The sequence below is a fragment of the Nicotiana sylvestris genome, chromosome 2, assembly GCF_000393655.2.
Source record: "Nicotiana sylvestris chromosome 2, ASM39365v2, whole genome shotgun sequence".
Taxonomy (NCBI): Eukaryota; Viridiplantae; Streptophyta; class Magnoliopsida; order Solanales; family Solanaceae; genus Nicotiana; species Nicotiana sylvestris.
This window is the reverse complement of record NC_091058.1, coordinates 9,529,861-9,556,647: the sequence shown is the minus strand read 5'-3', so window position 1 is coordinate 9,556,647 and position 26,787 is coordinate 9,529,861. Positions and strand designations below refer to the sequence as shown.

Genomic DNA, 26,787 nt, shown 5'->3' with positions numbered 1-26,787 from the left:
CTTTTTAAATTATACGTTCAAAATTATATTCTTTTTGAAATTTTAGTAATTTTCACATGTATATTTATACTTCTTGCCGAAATCAAGACCGTTTAAAGTGGGATTTGAACCGTTAATTTCACGAGATACACCCAATAATAACTGCACCATATGAGTCTTTGAGCACGGGTTCACGCATATATATATTTAAGTAATTTTGAAAAAATATAACATTATTATACATATGTTTACCTCGAAAATACGAGTAACAATTAAATTTGATTTGTGGTTTTAAAGATATTTGACTTAGTTCAATACCAATTAATAATCAAGAAATATGAAGTAGAAATGAAAGAAGTAAGAGAATCAAACCAATGTTATCTAGCAGTAGTGACCTCGAGCTGAATTTAGCACAATAAAGTAAGAACAATAAATATAAAGAACATGTCTGATGAACAGTAGGCAAAAAGTAGAGAGTATATTCTTTGCTCAATGATTAGATGATGTTACAATTGATTGGGGTCCCCTTTATATAATAGGGGAACCCTAAATAAAGTATATTTATATTTATAGTAAGGAATATTCTTGGTATATCTGTCTAACCGCCTAGTACGGAATGATACAATTCTATTACGGGATTTACGCCATGATTTTGGGGGCGTGGCAGGAATCTAGCTCATTCTGTTACAAATCCACAACGGCACTATTTCGGGGTTGAGCATACTTGACCTTGATATTCCTTGTACTCCTATCTCCAGGTATTGCACTCTGTCTTCGAGCTCGAGTCTGGCCAACTGGTCTCGAACTCGACCTCGCCTAGACTTGGGCCTAGGACGGACCCTCGAGCCTATAAATCGGAGGCATATGATTTTAACCGTATACAACATGGTTTAGGGTAAGACTGGAATGTGTGTTGGTTAGGCCCAGGCCCGCGAGCCCATATGGGTAGTGGGCCTAAACGAGCCTAATCGTTTAAGCCCGGGACCAGAGGAGGTGCAAGCCTAAGTGGGTCGGTTCATTGAAGAAGCCTGTTAGGACCAGGACCGTTTGGGCCCGGGCCCGGGTCTTAAGTTGGTCGGTTCAACCGGTCCTAACGGGTCCCAAACGGGCCTAACGACTACTTTTAAAAAAAATCTAAATTTTTTTTAGCCGTTGCAACATTTAAAAAGTGGTCATTGGCTTACAAAAATAGTCGTTTGGGCTTTCTAAAATAGCCATTTAACCCCCTCCCCTCCCCCCCCCAACTTTGTTTTAACCCCAAACTTTTTATAATTATACTTTTTCCCTATTTTCAACTATAAATACCCCCTCATTCTTTCATTTTTCTCACAAAATCATCAATCTCTCTCATTTCTCAAACTCAAATTGAAGTATTCAAGTCTTCACTCATCTCTCATTTCTCAAACTCAAATTCTTAATTCAAGTTAATCATGCCCGGTGATTCTTGATTGCGCCCATTTGTTTTGGAACACTTTAATGTGGTAGAAGAAAATGAAGAAGTTTACATAATAAAGTGCAAGAACTGTGGTCGAGTCTACACTCATCGTCCAAAGTTGGAGGGCACAGACTGTTTAAGGAGGTATATAAAGAGTTATCTTGCACGTTCTCCAAACATTCGTATTTAAGATTTTAAGTTGATTTGAGACAATTTGTGTTATTTTAAAATTATTAGACGTATTATGCTTTATGTTTTAGTTTGTTAGATTAATTTGAAGTATTATGTGAATTAAAAAATTTTAAGTCACAATTATATAATATAATTTATAAGAAATTGCCTTAGATAAAAAAAAATTTGAAAAGAGCCAGGCCCACTTAGGCCCATATATATATATATATATATATATATATATATATATATACAATTTACAAGAAATTGTCTTAGATAAAAAAAATTAAAAAAATATGCCAGGCCCACTTAGCCTAGATCATTAGTTCGTGGTCCTGGTCTGGTTACCTCCAAAAGCCCACGAAGCCCGGGCCTACATAGGACCGGCCCACAAGGCCCATTTAGGCCAGGCCAGGCCCGTTTGCCATCCTTAGTTTAGGGAGATAAGCATGGGTTCACGTGAACCCATATCCCTGAACGTGGAGATCTGTTAAGGAGAGGATTAAAAGGAGAAACCATGGCATTAGCCTATAATTGTTGTTAGTTGCTGCAACAAAAAAAAGCATATGACGTAAATTCGCAGAATGCTGCTTTGTCTCTCCTCACCTGTCATTTTTCTTGCATTTCATGTCGAGCAAAATCATATATTATGGAAGATTTTAACTTTTATACGCTAATGTGTAAATGGTATTTACACAATCAAATCTTATTAGATAATGACAGTATATTTATTATCATATATTAAAATTTATTAATAGTGTAAAAAATACGCTGTTAGAATATAAATTTTAAATTCATTGTATATATGTATATGGAAACCCATGAATTCATATTTCCATTTTCCACTCTTTCTCTAGCCATTTACAAAAGTAAAAGAAAAATAAATTACACTTATAGTCAATTGGGGCAAAACTGCATCCTTGCAGTTTCACACATCAAAATAGTCCCGGAAAAACTTTTAGAAGTACTTCAATGTATCAAACCACGGGCAGGGGCGGATGGAGAGTAGAACCTTTGGGTACGGTTGAGTTCAATAGTTTTTGTCCAAATTATGTATTTTTTTAAAGAAATTTATTAAAAATGTACAAATTATTAATTTAAAATTCATTAATTAACCTAAAAGATTTGAAATTCGAAACCCTAAGTTTAAAATCTTGCCTCCGTCTCTGACCACGAGTGAGACGCTCAAGCTATAGTTTTAATTTTTCTTAACTTAAACACTATTGCAGTTGCAGATTATTGACATGCAGCCCGATCCATATATATATATATATATATATATATATATATATATATATATATATATATATATATATATATATATATATATTTTTTTTTTTCCAAAGGGAACGGAATTCAATTCGTTGCAAATGGGTAATACAATAAAGATGCATATCCATTATAAAGTAGGAGTTGGACTAAGGCATTGAGTATTAAAAAACAAAGTAAAGAATAAAGTGGCATATTTGGGTGGATTCTCAAATTAATGCCTCATAATCCACGACCAAATGATGTATGATAAATCGATCACAAAAGACGATTATTCTGGAGACGCGTATCTCATTTAACCAATAAATAAATCCCTTGAGCTAATAATTTTGGATGTTAATAGAATATACCAAGTTATCGGAACAAATAATTAAATATACCAAGCGGCAAGCACTATTCTTCCAAGTAATTATATACTGAAATTTGGAACTTTTTCTTTTTTCCAGAACATTTAGTATTTTATTGTATATGGTATGCATTCTAATAATTGGACTTTTAGAAATATTAAATTTGAGGGAACGGTAGACTTTCAACTATTTCATAGAGGGTATAATATAATGAATGACTCTGACCATTCAAACGAAACGTTTTAGGCAAAAATTGTCTGAGTAACACAAGATAAAAACAACCGAAGATCTGGTCATCATGTGTAAGTCTGGGGTGCCAAACGAGCGGATCAGGTCGGATATGAGTGGATCGAAAACGGGTAATTCAAACAACGGATAAATTATCCAATCTGACCCGTATTTGAGATACATAAAAAACGGGTTATCCGACAGATAATATTTCCATGGCTTTTTGAATATGATCACTTATGAGAGAATGACTAGTCTTTCAAACTTAAGGAACCCCCAATTTGTGGCTTTACAAATGTAAAAGTTGAGCACATTAGTTATCCATTGGTTATTCATTTGGTTAACCATTTTATAAGTGGATAATATGGTTCTTATCCATATTCGACCTGTTTTAAAAAGTTCATTATCCAACCTATTTTTTGATAGATAATATGAGTGATGAGATTTTAAGTATATTAAATGCTTAAAAGAGGGTGAATGAGAAGTGGAGCAAAATGAAATTTTTGAGTGAAATTTTAAGTTCCCCCCCTTGATGAAGGAACATTGTCCCATATTGGAAGAGAAAGAGGTTTTTTATGGGTACATAAGCAATTGCTCTTCTTCTAGCAATTAAAGAGTTGAGAAGAAGGCAAGCCTCGCGTCGTCGTCGTCGTCACCCGCTCGACTTCGGCTTCGGATTTGGTCAAATGATTGATTGATTAATTTTTTGGACCAAATTTATTTGTTAATAGTAAAAGATTAACAGAAATATTATTAAATATTCGTTTTTATAACAAAATATGAATATTAAATCCAAAAATAGCCATTTATGTTATGGCATTTATGCTATGACCGTTTTGCATAAACAACCATTCTGAAGAGTTGTACCTCTTCAGATTTCAGCCCAACTTTGGCTATAAATACAAGTCTATTCTCTCAGAATTTCCATACGATTTTCTGAGTTTCTCCTCCTCCTTCTGCATACTTTTAACATCAAACAAAACAACAGTAAGTGTGATTTACTATCGAACTTTGTGTTGGCTGAAACACTGGGGTTTGACGTACCACTATACCAGTGTGTAATTCATTCTATCCTGGAAGAAAATAATCCATAACCTTCGGTACTAAGAGGGGATTAAATTCCTTAAGTAAACACTGTGAATTCAGTGGGCTCGAATTGATTTTTATCTTTTTACATTTTCTGTTTATATGTTATTCTGTTTTTTCCAAAATTAGTTTACAAATACAGCTTTCTAATAATGAGTGGATAATTATTTTGTTTTAACCATTTTGTCATCTCTATGTGTAACAAATGCTCAACTTCAATATAAAAAGAAAAAAAGAAAGAAAATGTTTACCCAATATTTTGAACTGAATCTTGAAATTTCATAAATATTTAGAATTAAAGACAAGGGCATTGCTCAAAACTAAAATGCCTCAGTTGCATATTAAGCCCAGTTCTTCAGAAAAAAGAAAAAGAAAAAAAAAACCTCAGTATTGTCTTTTTTTTTTACACCAAACAATAGGAGTATTAGTTAGTCACCGTGGTATTTGAGATAAAATTATTATATTACACTAAGTCAAATCATCAATTTTCCAATCAATCATTCCAAACTTTGAAACAAAAAGAGAAAATAAAAGCTCTAGAATAAATAACTGCAGATATCATTTGCATTGGGATCGCAATAAATATTCCTCCAACTGACTAGAACAATAAAAGTAATAAATAAATACTCATTCCGATTCATAAAAAGTGGCAATTTTATCGGAACACACTTATTAAGGAAATATAAATTTTTAGAGGAAAAAATATATTCATTAAATTAACTTTAATTATTTGTTACCTTGACACATTGAAATATGTAAATAAGGGTAAATTTTTAAAAAATAAAATTAATTTCTTCTTGATGATGTAAATAAACACTTATTTTGTATCAAAATAAAAAAAAGTAAATTATCACTTGTCATGAGTGAATAAATAAATAAATAAAACCCTATCTGAATTCGAATATTTTTATTACCCATTGAGTACGGAATAGTTGAATTTTCAAGAATAGGGTCCTAGTTTTACATATGCCTATCCTAGTTTAATCAATGTGATTAAGTACTTACAGCTTGAACCAAAGAAAAAAATAATATATGAAGACTTGTACGAGTTGTGACGTGTGTGCGTGTTGAGAGAGTAAGAGATGGAGAAGAAACATACTGCAATTACACCAATTAGCAATCAACTTAGGATCGATTCATAAATGATCAATTAATTTTTGTTTTATTGCAGCAAAGTCATTAAATATTATATGTAATATAAAAATCACTCGACATTGCTCAAGTGTTAAAAAAAGAGTCACAAAATTATTTTTTGCACCAACAAAATTATTCAACTTTGCCCTAGAATCGCAGCAGATTACTAGAAAATTTTCTTTAAAAAATTATTCAACTTTGCCTAAGTATTATAATATTGTTTCTTTATTTCCTCGTAATGACTTTTTTGTATTACTTAGACAAAATAGAGCAATTTTTTTTTTGTTATAAAAAAATACTCCAGTTTAATGACTTTCGTGGATAAACTTAAATGACTTTTGTTGTTTACAAAAAGTAATAATTTAATGACTTTAATGCAATAAAATGAAAGTTGAGTTACAATCAACCTTTTAAATTTACTAGAATGCATAAACAAATATTTATTTGGGAACCAAATATCACGCGTTTAAAATTATAAAGCATTCATCCTAATTTATTTGGATTATTAAGCTTATCAAGGGCCCACTTATCTTTTAGAGCTAATCCGGTCATCATTATTTTTTTTAAAATAACAATTTTAATATTCAAAAATTAAATAAGAAGTACAATAAGTTATAGTTTTCTTTTTGGCCAAAGCTCACTTATACAATTTGATCTTTATGATATGTTTTTAACTGTTATTTCTTAGGTATGATTTATTATGGACAATTTACTTATTTTTGCTGGTCTCTTAACGTGATAGTTGAAAATAAATTACATACTATCAGTATACAAAAGTTTCCACGGCGAATTTCCTTATCCTGGAAAATAAAGACTAATATGACATAATATAAACAAACAAAAAAAGTGTCAAATATGGCTTTTGTGTAGCTGTACAAAAAAGTTGCAATTTTGCAGATGAGCCATATAACTGGGTTGGTAGCCTAACAGTAGGAATTGCAAAGAATTCATATACGAATCCTCCTCGTATAATGACGAGAGGCTGAGCTAGGGCAACGAAATGGTGCATCCCACAAACCTTTTTTTGGTTTCACGCCTGGTGTCCGGTACACACATTGAGGCTCGATTAAATTCGGATTCGCGCCAGAAAGTCCCACATTGGGGGTAAAGCGTTTCCTAACAAAGGCGACTCTATACCCAAGGACTCGAACTCAAAACTTTTGGTTAAGAATGAAGGAGTACTTACCACTCCACCACAATCCTTGTCGGTGGATCCCACAAACTTCTAACATATGATGCTATCACATAACCAACTAATCTAACTAATATGTAATAAAATATGAATCCTCCTAACTAACTGAGATTTGAAAGCATGACATTAATCAAATTTTCTAACACTAAGTACATCATTAAAAGATAACCGCGAGGATTAAAGAGGCCAATTGTTAGTGAAGTTTTCGCTTTTCGTAAAGAGTTTGAGTTAATTTACAATAATAAATAATTCTTTATAGCAATCTTGATATTAGAACTTGAAACTTATTATAACAAGTTAAAATTACACCTACTTACGATGTAGGTAAATAAAGGGCAGCCTGGTGCACTAAGCTTCTGCTATGCGCGTGGTCCGGATTTGTATCTAGTGGGAATTGAACTCATGACCTTATGTAGATTTTGAACCCCCTTGACCACTAAACTACACTTTTGGATTGTGTTAAGGGGGTTCAAAACTTAATATATAGAGGTAAAAAATAGATTTTGCCTTATATATACAGTGTATTTTTTCGGCGAAGGGGGTTCGGGTGAACCCCCTTGCGCCCCCCTAAATCCGCCCCTGCATAAGGGTCTATTGTACGCAATCTTATCCTGTATTTCTGCAAGAGGCTGTTTTCACATCTCGAACCCGTGACCTCCTAGTCACATGACAACAACTTTACCAGTTACGATGTCTGTAAATGTTACTCTAAATACATCAATTATTCAAGTGAAAAAATTGTTTTACATGATCTTTCGCTAACAAACATATCTACTAAACTGTTCAAATGCTCATAACCCTGAAACATTGAACTACATTTTGATATTAACAAACCAATTAACTTCTGTATTATTTCGAGTGGAGCCAAATCTATACACAAACAGTGACCTAACAATAGCAACAATTTCTGCCCTATGTCCCACATTCAATCTATTTTTTTTTTTGCTATTTCTATTGCATTTCAAGCCTTCAATCGCTATAAACTAAAGTCCCTACTTAAATGTTTTATCCAAACTCTAATCAAATTCAATAATTCCAGAGACAATCAAGGTCCACTGGCCCAGCTGAATTGATGTTGAAGTCATTATGATCCTCGTAACCTCTCAAATGAATGTTGTGTTTTGATTCTGACCCATAATTGTTGTTTTCCAGTAAAAGCCTCAATATAGAATTATCTTGCATAAGTCCAGAATCTACATACTGGAAATTTTCAATGTAGGGTTGCATGACTTGGTTTGGTATATTTGAAGGGTATTTTGGGAAATCAACAGAAGGAGGGGAACAAGCCAGAGGTTGATGTGTTTGAGGTTTTTGGTCCTCCATTGAATCGGAGAAGCAGGTCACATGAGAATTACTTGTCTCTCCACTACTTCTGGTTGTTGTTGTAATCTGATTATTATATGGTGACATGTCCATTAATGGTGGCAAATTTGAGGACCGTGGACTTTCTGTCATATTGTTGTTTCTGATTAGACTTGAGATTGCTATCTTTTTCCCTCCTGAAGTTTTCTTGAAAACTCTGCAAATCACACATTCATTCTGCAGGAAAAAGGGAAAAAATCAGAATACTGTCAACAATTCAATTTACTTTTTTTAGCCGGTATACATAGATTATACGCTGATTGTATCCGATTTTACACATATTCTACATGAATTATATATATATTATACATATGTCGGCTATTGTTAGTTTATGTGGTTGAATGAGCGGTTGTTTAGGTTAATTCTTCTATGTAAAAACTCTGAATCTTCAACGAAATCTGGACTTCAACTCATAAAAATTAAATTTTGAATCCACATAGTGACAAAACAACAACCTTAAACAGGGAAGAAAAAGCATGTTTTTGATGATTTTTTTTACCTGGGCAGATTTTGGAAGGTTGTGGACTGAATATTTGCCATCTAATCTATATTCATGCATGACCCAATTTGTTTTTTCTCCTCTAGGTGCTCTTCCTTTGTAGAAAACAAGAGTTTTCTTCATACCAACCAATGTTTTTGACTTGAATATCTCTTTATCTTTGCCTGTTGCCTTCCAATACCCTGCTTCTGTTGCTCTGTTTGTCCTCTGTCCTGTTGGATATTTCTTGTCCCTGATACAGAAAAAGTACCATTCTTTTTCGCCCATTTTTGCCTTCCCTGCATTTCAAAACAAATTAAATACACAGAGATAAAATATGTATTTGGATAAATTCAAGAAATCACTCATCGGGATTCATCATGAGTCTAGGGACAAAGGTGCAACCCATGAGTCATAAGGGTCGTTGTACGCAGTATAGTAAACTTACATGGCAAATCCCAAGGTTCAACTTTGTTCAAATCCACTTCACCAATAGCTTTAGCACTAAAGTTGCAATCAAGAACCTTAGGGGCTAAATAATGAGTGATAAGCTCTTCATCTGTTGGATGAAAACGAAAACCAGGAGGCAATTCCATTTCTTCTTCATACCCCTCAAATCCACACACAGTCTCCATAATTTCTAAAGTTTAAATTTCTTCAAATTATTATCAATTTCTTTAAAGGTGTAACATAAAAATAAGAAAGCTTTTGAATATGAACACAAACTAATTATATGAAGGAGTGAAGAATATTATGTAAAAAAAAGGGAAGTGGAGTTAAGGGAAGAGAGGAAAACTTGTAGTAGAAGGATTATTGGTATTATTGAGATAAAAGTGTAGCTAAGGAGGAACACTAGTCCCTAAATAGGAGTAATTTGTTAACTTAATTTCTAAAAGCCAACTTGGGTTGGGCAGTTCTAATTTTGGCTTTAATTTTATTAGCAAAATAAAATTGTCGCTTTCGTGTTGAAGTTGACCAAAAGCTCTTCCCTTATCTCCATACCTAGCTTTCATATTTCAACTCCGTTTTAATGATTTAATTAAATGAAAATGGCGTAATCATATGCGTGTATATGTCATTAGGTAAACTTGGAAATTCAAATGGTTGGTAAATACCTCTTGTTTGTTGTCATTTGTTTAACCAATATAATCTACTTCAAAATTTTGCTATGTAACTAAATAGTCATTGTATATCCGTCACCTTCTTCTCATGGGTGAATTCAAATATTTATTTTGTTTTCTTAAAAATAAACCAGAAATTTGAAAGGCAGTAGAAATTCAAACCGGTGACACAATTATACTCAAAGCTTAGCTTATTGATGGAATAATCAAAATATTACACAAAATGACTTATATTCAGAGGCGGAGTTAGGATTTGTAGTTTATAAATTCTGAATTGCCAATAAACTCATAAAACTCTTAGTTAATGGGTTCGCAATTTAAAAACAAGTAATATATATATATATATATATATATATATATATATATATATATATATATATATATATACACACACTTTTATTTTTAATACAAATTCAGAGTTGAGCAAAAATACTAGGTTTGTCTAAACCCGTAGCGAATATTCTCCCTATGCCCCTCTCCTTATATTTAGTGGCGAAGCCACATGGTTACAAGGGTGGTCAGTTGATCACCATTCGTCGAAAAATTACAATATGTATATAGATAAAATATTACATTTTAGAGGTATATTGAACACCTTTTGTCGAATTTTTTTTTCTTTACTTCTTTTAAATTTGTATACCCTTGAATAAATTTCTAGCTTCGCCATGACTTTTATTTACCAGTAAATGACCTAAACATATAGCCTACATATTTTAGAAATTGTCAAGAAAGTTCATAAATGTCAACTGTGATATTACTGCTGACACAGTCGCATAAAAGGTGCTAATAATTATCCTAGATACTTAGGTACAGCTTATAAATATTAAATCTTGCAAGACCAATCAATTATCTTTAATCCCTAAATTAAAAAAAGCATAGTTTGGTCCTTAACCAGGTTTAAAAAAATTTCCGTAATTAGCTTCTTGTGCTGTGAATGTGGAAGGTCGTAATTAAAGTGTATCTTTAAGACCAAAGTAATTAAATTCAATCATGTCAAGCTGCACCATGCACATGGCTTACATCTGTCTCTCACTCTTGTACTCTTTTATTTACTTTATGACCACATATATACACCTATTGTTCATAATATTCACGTATACTCTTACCAGTTTCCTTTGATTCTTTTCACTTTACACTTGATAGAAAGTCTCTGTGGGCGGTGTCGTATTTGAATAATAACCTTAAAAAAACTCCTACGTTTTATTATCTACTCAGTCCTATGAACAAGGGAAAAAGCAAAAAGTCAGTCCTCTGACCCCCCCCCCCCAACCCCCACTCTTGTGAGAGGTTTGGCGAACAATAACTTTTGTCTGAATGCTATAAATCATACTTCCTTTTGTCTTAATTTTGTCTTAATTTATGTGGCGACTTTTTATTAGGATTGTTACACAAATAGCCATTCAAATTCAATATTACTTTTTCTAGTCGATATATGTAGACTGTATATTGATGGTATACGGCTATATATTATATACTCTTGAATTGTACATATATTATATATTTATCAGTTATATTTTGTTTAAGAGGTTAGCTAGACGACTATTTGGGTTGTTTCTTCTTTTTGATTAAGCATGAGATTTAAGAAAGAATAAAAAAATTAAAATTTCTGGTTTAAAATAAGTTATTAAAATTTTATATAAATTTAAATATATTTATTAAGGGTAAAATAAAATTTAAATTAAATAAAAAAGTATAACATTGTAAGAGAGACTAAAAAAGTGATAATAGAGAGTAATAATTCTCGAAGCCGTAAAAAGTGTATTTGTGTAAGCCAAAAATAATAGAGCAATCAATAGTAGGAAAGAGCCGTCAGTTGTAGTCATTCACATTCACATGTAATCACGTTGTCATTATTATTTGTGCAGTAGATTCAAGATTCCTTATTATCCTGTACTTTTTCTTAATTAGCACTTCTTAACAGATAAATATCCATGAATTAGGGTCTAATCTTCACCACGTCACCGCCAAAGTGTGCTAATTAAAATACTTTAATGATCCAGTACCGTGGTCCTCAACTCCTCGTCTTGAATGCCACAGGGGCGAAGGCACACTTGGGTTAGGGTGGTACCCTTTGTCGGAAAATTACACTGTTTAGCTGATCATCCTTTGTCGAAAAATTACACTGTTTATATAGGTAAACTATTAGATTTTAGAGGTACATAACATGTATTGAACACCCTTTGTCGGATTATTTTTTTTACTTATTTCAAATTTGAACACCCTTAAGAAAATTCCTGGCTTCGCGACTGGCCACACAAAAATTGTTCACATTGTAGAAACCTTAGTCGTCCGAACCTATTAGAACATTGCTTTTAATGCACAGTGAAAGTTTTTTTTATTTTTTAGAATCATTATATTATGGCTTGTAACTTTCTGTTTTTAACATTTTCACCTTATATTATTAATCAACCGTGATTTTTTACTTTTCATTCAACGTGACTCGAAATTCTAACTCAAAGCTAACCTCTCCCATCTTTCACTAAAATGTATTTTAATTAATAAAAAAGCATTAAAACACTAATTAGAGAGCTTATAGTCATAATTACCAAAAAAAGAGAGCTTAGTCATATAATAACACAACACACACCATCTTTATGCGCAAAATAGCACAATAATGTATTCCAAAAAAAGAAGTATGTCCAATTTGTTGCAATTTATATTTTATACTGCTTGATTCAGAATCCGATCAAGGATTTAAACCTTATGGGTTCAACTTTTAAATTTTTTAGCATTGAACTCATTCTATTTTTAAAGTTATAGGTTCATATCTACTATTTTTGCATTTTTAGTGAACTTTTACATATGAATTTTTACTCCGCGTCAAAAATTATGGGTTCAATTTAACTCATCGAATATACACTACATCCGCCTCTGGCTTGATTCTTCGTTTCCATCCTGATCCTTTGAACAATGATATGTTTTGGAAAAAAAAGAAACAATAATATGCATGAAAATAGATCGACGCTTATAGTCTAGTGATATTAAAAAGCAGAGACACCTTGCCCAAACCGATGTCACTTAATATCGCTTTGTCATATATATATATATATATAAAGGGTCAAAAATACCCTTGAACTATTAGAAATAGATCAATAATGCCCTCCGTTTACCTTTTGGCCCAAAAAAACCCTTACCGTTAATCAATTGGAGCAAAAATGCCCTTCCTAACTAACGGAACGCTACGTCAAATGCAACCAAAATTAAAAATATTATAATATTGTTGATATGGAACTCTAGCCAGCGTGGACAGAATCTTTATTCTTTTATCATGCACATCGTTCTTCAAAAAATAAACCGATATTATTGACTGCCATTAAAGCCACTAAAAGCTTTGAAGGTCCACTAAATAAATTGTTGCAGATTTTTTTTTTTGGTTTCTTATTCAAATATTATAATTCATTATCTAAACCTATAGCAAAACCAGCAAAAAATCCATCATGCCTCCACCTCCGTTCTTCTTAATCATTCTGTCCAAAAGTTACCACCTTCACCTTCACCAATTACCATAAAAAGGAAAAGAACCAGCTACCTCCTATTTTTTTAGAGGGCCAAGATGATTTCCTGTATTGAAATGAAACAGGTCTAAATATTGCTGATTCATATGGCCTACTTAGTTAGTTTGGGATTGAATAGTTGTAGTAGTAATTGTTTTTTTTACGAGTAGTAAGTAATTTTTATCATTTCTCAAGGAACCATCAAGTGCACAGATAGCCACTTGGAGGAGCACAAATTTATGTTTAACCGCCTCAACATCATTTTCAAACCTAAGAGGCTAAAGTTAAAACCTCCTGAATCTTAAGTTTGCAGAAGCGCCTCAGCAATGGCGATTCCGTCGACATTCAGAGAAAGACTTGAACAGGTGGAGCAGAGCAGGAACGAGCCTCGCTCTATTCTTCAGTTGGAGAAAGAGCTCCAGCAAAGCAAGTCTCAGTTGTTGGCCTCCAAACTCTCCAAAATCGCATCCATGGAACAACGTTGCCTCAAGCTTGATCGCAAAATTGCTTCTTATTGAAGTTATCAGAAACTCTTAGTAAGATTCAGTACCTTATAAAGTCAGAGCAAAGAGAGGTTGTGCATGATAAAAGAATGAAGAGTCTGAGTTCCATATCAACAATATTATAACATTTTTAGTTTTGGCTTCATTTAACGTGGTGTTCCGTTAGCTAGGAAGGGCATTTTTGCTCCAATTGATTAACGATAAGGATTTTTTTGGGCCAAAAGATAAACGGAGGGCATTATTGATCTATTTCTAATTGTTTAAGGGTATTTTTGGCCCTTTTCCATGTATATATATATATATATATATATATATATATATATATAATAAGATAAATAAAAATATTGAATATAAATATAAAAAATGACACTATAATAATCTTGTGCATGGGCAAAGCTACATGTTATAAAGGGTGGTCAACTGACCATCCTTCGTCGGAAAACTACACTGTATATATAGGTAATATATTAGATTTTAGAGGTATATAACATATATTGAGCATTCTTTTTCAGAGAATTTTTTTCACTTCTTTCAACTTTGAACGCCCTTGAATAAATTTGTGGCTTCGCCACTAATCTTGTGTACACGACTGATACTTAGCGACTGTCGACTATGCAGCCATTGTCGACGGAGAAGTAACCAATCCTTCCACATTAGGAGTTATCATTGGGTGCCTTCTCCAAAACGTAAACCCTAGCCTAACTTGTTGCTAAACTAATACGCACATTTGACTGTAGACTTTAATTCTGCTGAGATGGAAATTAATGTGGGCCATGTTTCATCCTTTCCGACAAGTAGCCACTACGGGAAACACTCACGTGGCCTCATTTGGTTCGAAAGAATGTCCAAATTATTGAAGTTGATACTAACGAGATTATCGAGGAATTAAAAAAAATGACAAGATTAGGTTCAAACGACTAATTGAGTATTTAATTAGATTAGATAAGATTAAGAAGCAAAAATTAGTTTAAGCTATTTCTTTCTCGTATTCTCATCACTATTCAACTAATTCAGGATTTGAATATTAGTAGTTGATTAATTGATTGATTCTCTCATCCATATTTTATAAGTTGTAAACTACGAAGTTTGAAATTGTATTAAGATGTAATGAAAATGGATTAAAATCTGCGAAAGAATGACAGAGAGAGTTAAGGTCCGGGGGGAGGAATCTGATATTTGTGATTAATTAATCTCAATTTTGAGTCTTGATTAAGATGTAATTAATTAATACATGGGAATTAAGTCCTCTAACATTAGGTAATGGATAAAGATTGAAAAGTCTTTTGACGGTTCATTGTATGGAAATGAACTACGAGCAATTTAGATATATAGAAAGATCTTTAATTCAACGAATCGGTATAATTAGGTCGTCTAAACTAAAAACAGCAAACAAAAAAGAGGCAAAGCTAAGAATGAAATGTCCAACCAAAATTGGAAACTTAATTTTTTTGCTATCGGCATGTCATATCTTCTGAAAGTTGAGCTGAAAGAAGTGGCCAACGCACATACACACTCCCTTTGATAATACTTAATTATATATATATATATATATATATTTATACTCCCTCCGTTCTCTTTTACTTGACACGTTTTTTATTTTTCACGCCCCTTAAGAAATAATAAATGAAGTATATAATTTACCATGATACCCATATTAATTGATGCATATTTTATTGGATTTGAGAAAATGATTTGAAATGAGTAATAAGTACTGTGGGTATAACAGGAAAAAGAAATTGTCTTCTCTTAATATGCGTAAAGTGACAAGTAAAAATAAAAATCTATTTTTAGTACACATGTCAAGTAAAAGTGAACGGAGGGAGTATTATATTACTCTCTTGAACACACACACAAAGAAGAAGAAGACATATACTCCCTTGGAGCCAATTTTAACGACTAGTTCATATCCACGAGAAAGTTAAAAAACTAAAATATAGGAAATCTTCAAGCATAATTTGATTAAACAAATAAAACTAATTGATAGTTAGAGAATTTTGAAGTCAATGAGCTGATTTCGCGAAGATTACAAGGATAATATTTAATATGTTCACCGGAGTATTTTATCTTTTATATCTTAGAAAAGCTACTTTTTATTTCTTTTGATGATATTTTAAGTACTATTTAATTAATATGACTAGACTTTTCCACAAGAAATTTTGAAAAAGAAAGGGCTAGAAAATTATTATCAGAACAAGAGCTAAAAGGGCTAATATAGACTAAACTACCCTCTGATATAGATATTGTAAAGGAGATGGTAGATTATGGTTGGTTAATCCTACACCAACCAAAATGGAAAACTATTTCTAATCTATTCCTCCTAAATGATACCAAATTCTATTTCTCTTCATTCATTTTCAGTTTGCCTGTTTGCTACAGTACTACCTTTTAGAAACATATATTGCCCAACATTAGTTGTACAGATATATCCAAAGGGATTAATAATTTAATGATCTTATACGATTTCATCTATTGTTCTTGGGTCGACGTTTGGTTCGCAGACAATATGTTGAGATTATATGTTAGAATTAAAAGTTTTTGAATTGTTTAATATTTATGATTTATTTGGTTTCATTGCATTAAAAATGTGATATATAACTTATGATCTTATGCATGTGTTTGATTTTTAACTGAATAAACTTTTATTTGGAATTTAAACCATAAACCTTCTTAATAATCTTGGAAAAGGCTTTTGGCAGAAAGGGAAATTTTGCCTCTTACTTGTTTCATCCAAACATAGCTAATCTCACATTGAATGTGATATAATATTATACAAGATTTTTACCGAAAAATCGAAATGCTAGCAAACGAAAGATAAAATAATGCCAAATTTAACACCACAATTCTTTTTCGTAAGTCCAGTTTATAGGCACCAAATTTAGTTGCATAAGAGTGTTCACAGAAATTTTTATTCTAAACAACCCAACTGGCTTCTTTTCAAGTTTTTCATTATATTCTCAAATTGTTCGTCACTACGATATTTCCTATTTCAATTTAGGGTTTTTGTCAGTTATCCCAAGCGCACACTTCCATTTCATGTATGCAGCAAACAGATTTCTGGCCTTTGAGTTGATTATCTGGAATTTAATAAAGTTAAAAATACATTGGGAGAAGAAGAATATAAGTAAAGGTTTCTAGATTCTAATATTATAGGGACCAATCTTAGCTTAGGTAGGTAACAATAAGCACGACAAGCTGCTCTTTTAATGTCCAAACCATGCATGCATGAACTTCACTCATTAGCTGTTGGATGCACAACCTTTTTATTTTTATTTTTTTATTTCTCATTCAATGTCCGATATTTATATTGGGACTTGACTAAATTTGGATTCACGTTACTAAGCTTTATGTTAGTGTAAAATACTCCTTGGCAAAGATGATGATTCCATATCCAACGCACAAATCCGAAATCTCTGATTAACAAAAAATAGTACTTGTTGGTGTTGGAAGCACAACCTAAGTTCAGGGGCACATGTAGTGCGTTAGTAATGGGTTCAATTGAACCCATAACTATCTATAGAGGCGGACCCAGGATTTTAGCACGATGGGGGCACCATTGTATGCTAATTACTATCGATAAAATTTGGCGTACAACTCTTTGAATACTTAATGATGACGATGCCTTATTATCCAAGTATAAAAATAAAATTCTAAAGAAAGAGAAAGCGCCGAATATAGAGAGATATTTCTTCTCAAAATGGGTGCTATGAAAAGGGAAGGTGTTTGGTTTAAGCATGTTTCAAACTTTAAAGTTTCTAATTTTTTCTCAAATAAAAAAGGACCAGTAATCAAAGGGGTATTCAAACTTTCAAAAATAATCAAAAACTTAATAAAGAAATCAAGATTATGAGTGTGTTAATAGTCAAAAAACTGAAGAAGGATCTTTATCTCTAGTTGTCATTAACGAGTCGAAGTTGACAGATATATGCTACTTTATCAAAGTGATTGTTGAAGAAGGTTGTATCAATAAGTTGCCTGAGGCTTTTAAAAGGGAGGGATTTAAAAAAGAATAAAATTAATTAAGTTCACTATTATAGGAGGGATTTAAAAAAGAAAAAAATTAAATTCAAAGAAAGATAAAAGTAAAAAATAAAGCGTAAAATAAAAATTAGGTGAAAAGTTTGTTAAGGGTCTCGAACCCAAGTCATCATCCAATTAAAGTTAAAGGACTAATTTTAAGAATCTCATACAACCAGTTATCCCGTGTACATTTTATGTCTTGGAGGCACAAATAAACTATTTAACGGTCCCAGCAGTATGTACAGTGATATACAAGCTATATATACCGGGTTTTTGCCGAGGTTAACATGGTCCCGTGACCCTTCAAACCACAATGTAGGTCCGCTTCTGACAATCGATGCGGAATAAAACTTTTATATGTAAAAATTCATCAAAATTGCAAAAGTAATATATATGAACGATAACTTTAAAATATAATAGGTTCAATGCTAAAAACCTTAAAAGTTGAACCATAAAGTATAAATTCTGAATCCGCCTCTGCCTAAGTTAACACTTTTCTCACGCTAAGAAGTAAGGAGGAACCAGCAACTTTCTCACAAGAAAGAGGAAGCAAAGGGAAAAAGGAAAACAGAAAAGGAAATATTAAGTAGAGAGATATTCAAAGAAAAATAAGGGAGGAAAAAAAAAGTGACGGGAATTACGTCTATATAATTGTTTAGTTGCGAGGCTATGGACTAGCTAGCTAGGATGATTGGTCCCTAATGCCAAAGTAATTAATTAACAGAAACGTTTGATATATAACTCAGCGAAAAAATCATGGAAGTATTTAAAAATGGTGGATTGAAGATAATAATTATTTGAATAAATATGGTAAGTGGTACTTCGACTTAATAATTTTGAAAAATCAGTGTTTATCTTGCATTCACATTGAAAATGCTGAAGCGTGGCCGGTTGAATCAAAGAGCTTGTCATGTGCTCCAAACATTTTCCATAATGAAACTCGATTTTATAGAGTTCCATGAATTATAGAGTTCTTACTTTACCGAATTAATTTTATTTTGTGAAAATCCATGAAAATATAATTAGCAGCGAAAAGATCAGCTTGAATTGTACAATGTTGTTGAGATGGTTAATTAAAGTTAATAGTGATATTGACTAATTGAAGAGTTCTATTTCTGATCCTCCACTGGAGTTCTACGTAAGCCCTCAATTTCTATTTAGATGACATATTTCACTTATTAATAGTCAATAGGCAAAATACATATTTTATACATTGATCTTATACTCAAATTCCTCTTACACATTTGTTAAATACGGGAATAATATTGTACACCAAAACTTTTAAAAGTGTGTCAATTACACACCTCTTTTGTCATGCGTCACACACGTGTATTACACATAAAAGAAGCGCGTGAAAACTTAAAATTCCACCTGAAATTAAGTTTTTTTTTCCATTTTTTAACTATTTCCTTTTCAAATTAAAGAAAAAATATATATAATCCATGTCTTCTTCCTCAACCCCAAACCCCAACATTTCCTCCCCCCCTCCTTCCCCGTTTCATCTTCTTCCCCAACCCCATCCTAGTTTTATCTACTCATCATGTTTCGTCTCTCCAACTCCCATGACTAAGAAGAAGAAGAAAAAAACATAGGAGCTATTGGGTCTTGTAAAAATCACCATTATTGACTTTTTGAAAAAGCTTGAAAATTTAGTCGGACCTTGTTGATTTTGGTGTTCCATGACCTACAAAATTAGTTTGAATTCATGATTATTGTTGAGTAAAAATTTACTTAGGTAATTAATTTTGATAAAATTTAAAAACACCATTAACAAGTTTGAAGCTTTGGGTTTGAGCTTGAATTTGAAATTTGTATAAGGATTTGTGATGGATATTGTTAAAACTTGTTAAAATCATCAAAGAATTGAATCTATAGTTAGGGAAGAAGGTTCTTGTGGTGGAAGGGTTGGTGATAGTATGGTGGTGATGGAGAAGATGATGGGAAGATGAAGAGGGGGAGGGGGTTTCTTTTCTGTATTTTTCTTTCTTTGGGAAGATGAGAAGAGGGGGTTTTTTTTTTTTGGGGGGGGGGGGGTCAGAAATATTTTTCCATTTTTGTTTTTTTTCTCGATTTGACACGTATCAGATGTTGATTGGCTCGTGTAAGAGCAATCTTTAAGCAGATGTGGTCAAACACCGAAGTGGTGTGTAATTGACACATCTTTAAAAGTTTTGGTGTGTAATATTATTCCCGTATTTAAAATAGTAAGAGAAATTTGGGGACAAGGTCGATGGGTAAAGTATGTATTTTGCCTAGTCAATATGACTAAACTTTGAAGCTAAATTGATTAGTTCAACTCAGTATATTAAAATTAAAATTCAGATATTCAAAAAATATATGAAAACTATTGTAAGATATATTTTTTCTCATATCAATATGATAAAAAAAAATATCTTAAAATGTTATTCAAACTTCACATAATTTGACTCTCGATAAGGGAAATATGTCATTTAAATTAAAACGAAGTAATTCTTACGTGATTTTTATTTTTATTTTTTCTTAAAATATGTTTTAATGACATGGAGTAAAGGGAAGAGAAAAGAGGAAGGAGAACACTGAAAATTAACACACCTACTGGGAGAGAGTAAGTAGTGTCTATTTGTGGTTTTCCTGTAATTCTCTCAAAACACCAACGGCATAAAAGACTCATGCCAATCATATTAAATTATCAACCAAGGTGATTAATGTGAATTTTCATGGTCCTATTAGGTGTTTGTCCTGATTTGCTTATCGTATTCAGTTTTCCTATCTTGATGTAATGAATTCGACCGGTCGTTTTGAGCATTTGCATTTCGCTCGCTAGTTCGCGGGCATAAGTAGGTCCGTATGATGTATTATGACTTATGTGAATTATCGGTTTGGATTTTTAGGTTATTCGGGATTTATTTGGAAGAATGATTCTCAGTTAGAAGTTTTAAATTTGAAAGGTTTGATCAAACTTTGACTTTTTAGTATTCGATCTCGGATTTGGATCTTTATGGTTCAGTTATCTCCATTAGGTAATTTTGGACTTAGGAGCGTGTCCGGAATGTAATTTGGAGGTCCGTGGTAGAACTAAGCTTGAATTGGCGAAATTAAAAATTTGGTGATTTCTGGTCGACAGTGAAAAATTTGATATCGGGGTCGAAATTGAAATTTTGAGAGCTGGAATAGGTTCGTAGTGTCATTTGTGATGTGTGTGCAAAATTTGAGGTCATTCGGACGAGGTTTGATAGGTTTCGGCATTGATTGTGAAAGTTTGAGGTTTCAAGTCCATTAAGCTTGAATTGGTGTGCGATTCATGTTTTTGTTATTATTTGATGTGATTCGAGAGCTTTATTGATTTGGTATGGTATTTTAGGACTTGATGGTACCTTTGGTTGAGGCTCTAGAGGCCTCGGGTGTGTTTCGGGTGAGTTTTGAGTGATTCTGGGCATTTTCGGAACTCTGGCATGGTTCTGGTGCCTTGGAAACGTGAACCTCGGCAAAATTTCACGTACCGCGGTGGAGGGGGCACAGACCGTATAATTTTGGTCGCGGCCGCGCTCTAGGGGGGATCTGCAGATCCGCTGGTTCAATTTCAGAAGCCTATATTTTTTGATCGACAAGGAATTTTGAGATGATGCAAAAACAAAGGTTGTAGCCCTTCGTGTCTAATTTCCAGAAAGGTAAAAAAAATTATTATTTGGACATATGTAGAGAAAGTTATGTCCAAAATACTAAGGCCTATCAGTGCAGCCGCACCACTTTTTCGCGACCGCAGGGGCTTGGATTTTTGCAGCCACGCCTGGTTTTTCACGGACCACATAATGGAGACCAGAGGGTGCACTATATATACGAGATTTAGGGCATTATTTCATATTTTGGACCTAGGCGCTCGGTTTGAGGCAAATTTTCGAGAGTTTTTCAAGAAAATCATTGGAGTAAGTAAATCTAACTCGGTTTTGGCTAATAATCATGAATATATCATTGATTTCATCATTTGATTAGTAGTTTGGGATGATATTTGGGGAAAATTTGTAGAGTTTCATAAAATGAACATTGGGATTTGAAAGCCGGTTCGAAGTCGGAATTGAGTGAAACTAGTATGGTTAGTCTCGTATTTGAATGGGTTATGGGATTTTGTGAGTTTTGTCGAGTTCTGAGGCATGGGCTCGGGTGTGATTTTTAGCCGGATTTGGGATTTGATGTAGAATTCGATCTTTATCAATTGTAATTGCTTCCTTGGGCTTTATCTGATGTATTTGAGTTGCTTTCGGCTAGTTTTGAGTTGTTCTGAGGTTGCTACGCGCGTGATGGTATTCTTGGAGCATCGCTTGGCTTGCTCGGTATCGGAATTGGCTTATTTCAGATAAGTAACTCTTCTAAATTTAGTATTGAGGGTATAAAAATACCTAATTATAGATTATGTGATTGGTGTTGAGGTGACGCACATGCTAGGTGACAGGTGTGTGGGCGTGCATCCTGTGAGTTGTGACTCTGTTATTTCCAGGACACTTTTTAGTAGCCCACTTTGTTGATAATTGTATTTTTCACCATGTGATAGAATAATTGAGCTGCACATCATGTTAAATATCATGTTTAGGCTTTATGTTGATATTGTTGGGACCCATAGTGGTCGTTTCTTGCTGTCATCTCATTGATTTCATTGATATATCGTACTCAGTCACATTCATGCATTCATATCATATCTCAGTCACAGTTGTTGCTTATTGATACATCATATCATTATTCTGGGTCAGTTTTCATGACATTGTGAGCCCGTGGGTGAGACTGGAGAGTGATGTCTGAGTGAGGCCGAAAGCCTGATTATGAGTGACAATTATGGGATCGGGCTGCACGCCGCAGCGATTATATTGATGATTATGATAGCGCTTGGGCTGTAGGAGCCCCTCCAGAATCTGTAACACACCCCCAGTGAGCGAGGATGATATTATTGAGGGATGGATTTTCCTGGACATGGATTTGTCCGAAGTATGATATATGGAGATAGGTTTCTCCACAGGGATGGATTTTCCTTTTTCCTCGGTACCGAGTGACGTCTAGTCACTGTTGAGTATGTTCCGAGATGGATTTTCCTGGACCGCATGGGCCATATACAGTACTGGTTGGTTGAGCATTTATATATTATTGAGGGATGGATTTTCCTAGGCATAAGTTTGTCCGAAGTACTTGATACATGGAGATGGATTTCTCCACAGGGTTGAATTACCCTTTATTCTCGGTGTTGGACGACTTATAATCAGTGTTGTATATATTCCGGGATGGATTTTCTTGGGTCGTATGGGCCATATACAGTATCGAGTGATTGAATGGGATGCAGTGAGGTTGAGTACTCTGAGAGTGTGAGTACATAATTCATCTCTGAGGTACATGGCATTGGGATGCATATATGACATACATGCATATAGACGCCTTTTTCCTCATGTTGTACAGTATCATGTCATTTATGACTTTTTACATATATCGATATTGTCACACCCCTTTTTTAACCAAACCTAACTAAACCCTCTTAAATAAATAAAAAAGATTTAGTAAAGCTAGAAAAGGGTTTTTAATTAGAAAGTGACAAAATGGTTGTGTTTAAAAGGAAATAACTCACAGTCGTCACCTGAGATTTGATTTCGGTATGTCAGGTCACCGTTTTTAAAATGATTTTTCCTTTTAAAACATTTTGAACTCCAAAACATAAGTCTGCACCAAAGATTCGGGTAAGGGGGTTCATTTGACTCGGGAAGAAGGTGTTAGGCACTCCCCAAGTCCCGTAACCAGTACGGTTGCATACTTGATCTAGTCGACTTTCAGAATATTCGAATTGAGGTAAAACAAAACAATCACAGAAAAATAAACACACAAAAAGGTTCGAGGTCGTCCACACCTAATAAAAGAAAAATAAAACTAGAAACAAAAATACTACGAGTTCTACAATCGATCTTTAAGTACAAATACTTCGATGCATACCCCGGAATAAAATATATACAAATCCTTCGGGGCATTCCCCGGATAAATTTAACTAAGGAAACGACCTCTCGCCTCGAAAGAAGCTAGAACAAGAACATCCTAAAGGTTTGCCCACCCAAATGTGGTCGGTCTAAGCATGCTACTAGCGATGCTAAAAAAAAGCGATTAAATAAAAGTAATTAGATGTTTAAGGTCTAATTTCTTCTTCATGTTCAATTTCCCATTCCAGAACCCATTAAATTGTTAAGCCAACCAATAATATCTTCCTTTTAGCTCAACTGACAGGTTATCTACTTGATTTAAACCACTAAAATTAACATGATCACTAAAACAAAAATGAGGCTATTCAATAATCAAACATGAAAATATTCATTGAATCACACCAAACAAACATCACATGTCTATAAAATTAAAACAAGCGAACAGATAGGGGAAGGAGTTAGACCTTTACTACTGCGTATTTTTGTTGCGTACAGCGACTGAAAATTTCGAACCGGAATCGAAACTCAACGGGCAAAATCTCACCAGCCAAGAACCCGAATTAGACCGAGAAGCTGAAAAACTAGTTGAAATCTCGGATCGTCACCAAAGACTCAACCAAACACGGATTCGAATCCACATTTTAATCAAAATCTATCCTTGAACAAAATTCCGGAATCGAAGAATTAATAAACAGAATTTTTCTTTTAAATTTTTTTTTTCTGTTTTTCCCTCTTCTTTTTTTTTCAAACTGTTTTTGCCATTTTTTTTACACCACTGATTCCGGCGAGTTTTGATGCGGAGGGACAACTATGTTCAGAACTTTGTCTATTGAAGGGATATTTTGGGTGGTTAGAAGAAGAAGGGGTCAACTGGTTTGCATCTAGGTTTAGAGGTTGTCTGGCGATGAAGAAGGTGGAACTTGGCGGAGGATTTGGTTGTGGCTGGTGCTGGTTCTCCGGCGAGTTGGATGGTGCGGCGATAGAGGGGTCGCTGGGGGGCAGAGTTGCTGGCTGCATTTTTGCGCGAAGTCCAGATCTGGCGCTAGGGTTTTCTTCTTGCGTCAGTTGGAGACGAAGGAGTGGCAGCCATGGGTGTTTGAAGGTTCAGCTTTGTTAAGAAGAAGAGGTGGCTGACGGGAGGGTTCAAAGGTGGTCTTGCTGGTCGTTGTTAGTGAGGGAGATAGAGGTGGCGCTGGTTTTTCCGGCGAAGTGGTGGAAACGGGCGGTTATGGGTGGTCTTCTCCAAGGGTTCCAGCTAGGGTTTGTCTTGTGTGTGTTGAAGAAGAAAAAAAATTAGGGTTTTTTCCTCCAAGCTTTTGAAGAAGGGGTTTTGGAAGGGTTAAAGAGGAAGGAGTAATGGGCTAGGTCTTGTTGGGCTTCCAAATTGGGCTCAAAGACTAAAAATCAATAGCAAACTACTACTAGAATACTAGTAATTGACTTTAACTACATAAAATTTATATTGATATGAAACCATCATTTTTCAAAAATTACATATTAAAATGAAAGCAGAGAAAAGTTAATTAGAATGATAGCAAACTTAGATTAATATTACTACAAAAGACTAATGGCCTTAACTTAAATACAAAGATAAAATAAAAAATATTTTTTTGTATTTTCGAATTTTATGTTCTACTATTAGACTAAAGGTGAAATATAGGCTAAATCCTTTTTAAATTAAAATAAGTAAATATTTTTTAAAAATACTACTTTTAAAAGTTGCGCACGTCAAAAATTACGTGCTTATAGCTGCCCCTCTTTGCTCGTAAACACGAAGAGTTTTCGGAGCAAAGAACAATAAGCAACGTAATTGATTTATGACCCGACACTTATTCAAAAGAAAATAAAGATGGCTAAAAAGATTGTGACCGAGCCCTGATATCTGAGCTGCCTACATATCCTTGGCTATAAAGGAATCAGGCCACATGTAGTTCAGAAGTAAATGAGGTGATGGAGTATACTGAGGTGGAGAGCCGGTCGAGGTGCCATCGAGGTTCTGGTCCGCGGTTCCTGTCATTACATCAAAAATAAAAGGAAAAATTACAGTAAAGGTAAAAGAAAAATACAAGATCCTATCTATTTTTCGTCTTGAATCTTCCTTGAATCTCTACCAATATGTAACTGAAAAATTGACCCTGTTCTTCAGGAGGGCTCCTGATGCTTCTTAAATTTGCGAATTGAAGTAACTCTGAAATAAATTCCTTTGTTTTTCAGGGGGCACCTGCCACTGATTTAAAACTAAAATGAATTCTCTCATTCTCCAGGTGAGCGTCTGCCACTAACTTGAAACTTGAGATGAATTCCCTCGTTCTCCAGGTGGGCGCCTGTTGCTTACTTGAAAATCACAATAATTCTGAAATGGATTCTCTCGTTCTCCAAGTGGGCGCCTGTCGTTAAAGCTTGAAACTTGATATGGATTCCCTCATTCTCCAGGTGGGCGCCTGCGACTGATTTGAAACTTTATATGGGTTCCCTCGTTGTCCAGGTCGGTGACTACTACTGACTTAGAACTTGAAATAAATTCTGAAATGAATTCCCTCGTTATCCAGGTGGGTTTCTGCCATGACTTGAACTCGAAACTGTATTCCATCGTTATCCAGGTGGGTGCCTGATTGCTAAAACTTGAAACTATATTCCCTCGTTATCCAGGTGGGTGCCTGATTACCAAAACTTGAATTGTATTCCCTCGTTATCCAGGTGGGTGCCTGATCACCAAAACCTTGAATTGTATTCCCTCGTTATCCAGGTGGGTGCCTGATCACCAAAACCTTGAATTGTATTCCCTCGTTATCCAGGTGGGTGCCTGATTACCAAAAACTTGAATTGTATTCCCTCATTATCCAGGTGGGTGCCTGATTACCAAAACTTGAATTGTATTCCCTCGTTATCCAGGTGGGTCCCTGATTACCAAAACTTGAATTGTATTCTCTCTTATCCAGGTGGGTGCCTAATTACTAGAACTTGAATTGTATTCCCTCGTTATCCAAGTGGGCGCCTGATTACCAACAACTTGAGTTGTATTCCCTCGTTATCCAGGTGGGCGCCTGATT

At 34.0% G+C, this 26,787-nt stretch overlaps 1 protein-coding gene across 1 annotated transcript; it reads right to left on the bottom strand.

The window, feature by feature from the left end:
- Positions 1 to 7,666: 7,666 nt before the first annotated feature.
- On the bottom strand, positions 7,667 to 9,514 carry LOC104219519 (NAC domain-containing protein 92-like). Its single transcript, XM_009770214.2, has 3 exons — positions 9,130 to 9,514; positions 8,703 to 8,980; positions 7,667 to 8,380 (listed from the first exon to the last, which is right to left on the bottom strand). Exons 1-3 carry the CDS (start codon positions 9,314 to 9,316, stop codon positions 7,868 to 7,870), a joined length of 978 nt encoding a protein of 325 aa, XP_009768516.1. The 5' UTR covers positions 9,317 to 9,514; the 3' UTR covers positions 7,667 to 7,867.
- Between the last annotated feature and the right edge of the window lie 17,273 nt (positions 9,515 to 26,787).

Coding starts and splice junctions, on each gene's coding strand:
- LOC104219519 (XM_009770214.2), bottom strand. CDS start 9,316: ATGGAGACTGTGTGTGGATTTGAGGGGTATGAAGAAGAAATGGAATTG. Junction 8,981..9,129: donor TGAACCTTGGGATTTGCCAT/GTAAGTTTACTA, acceptor TTTGAAATGCAG/GGAAGGCAAAAATGGGCGAA. Junction 8,381..8,702: donor ACCTTCCAAAATCTGCCCAG/GTAAAAAAAATC, acceptor TTTTTCCTGCAG/AATGAATGTGTGATTTGCAG.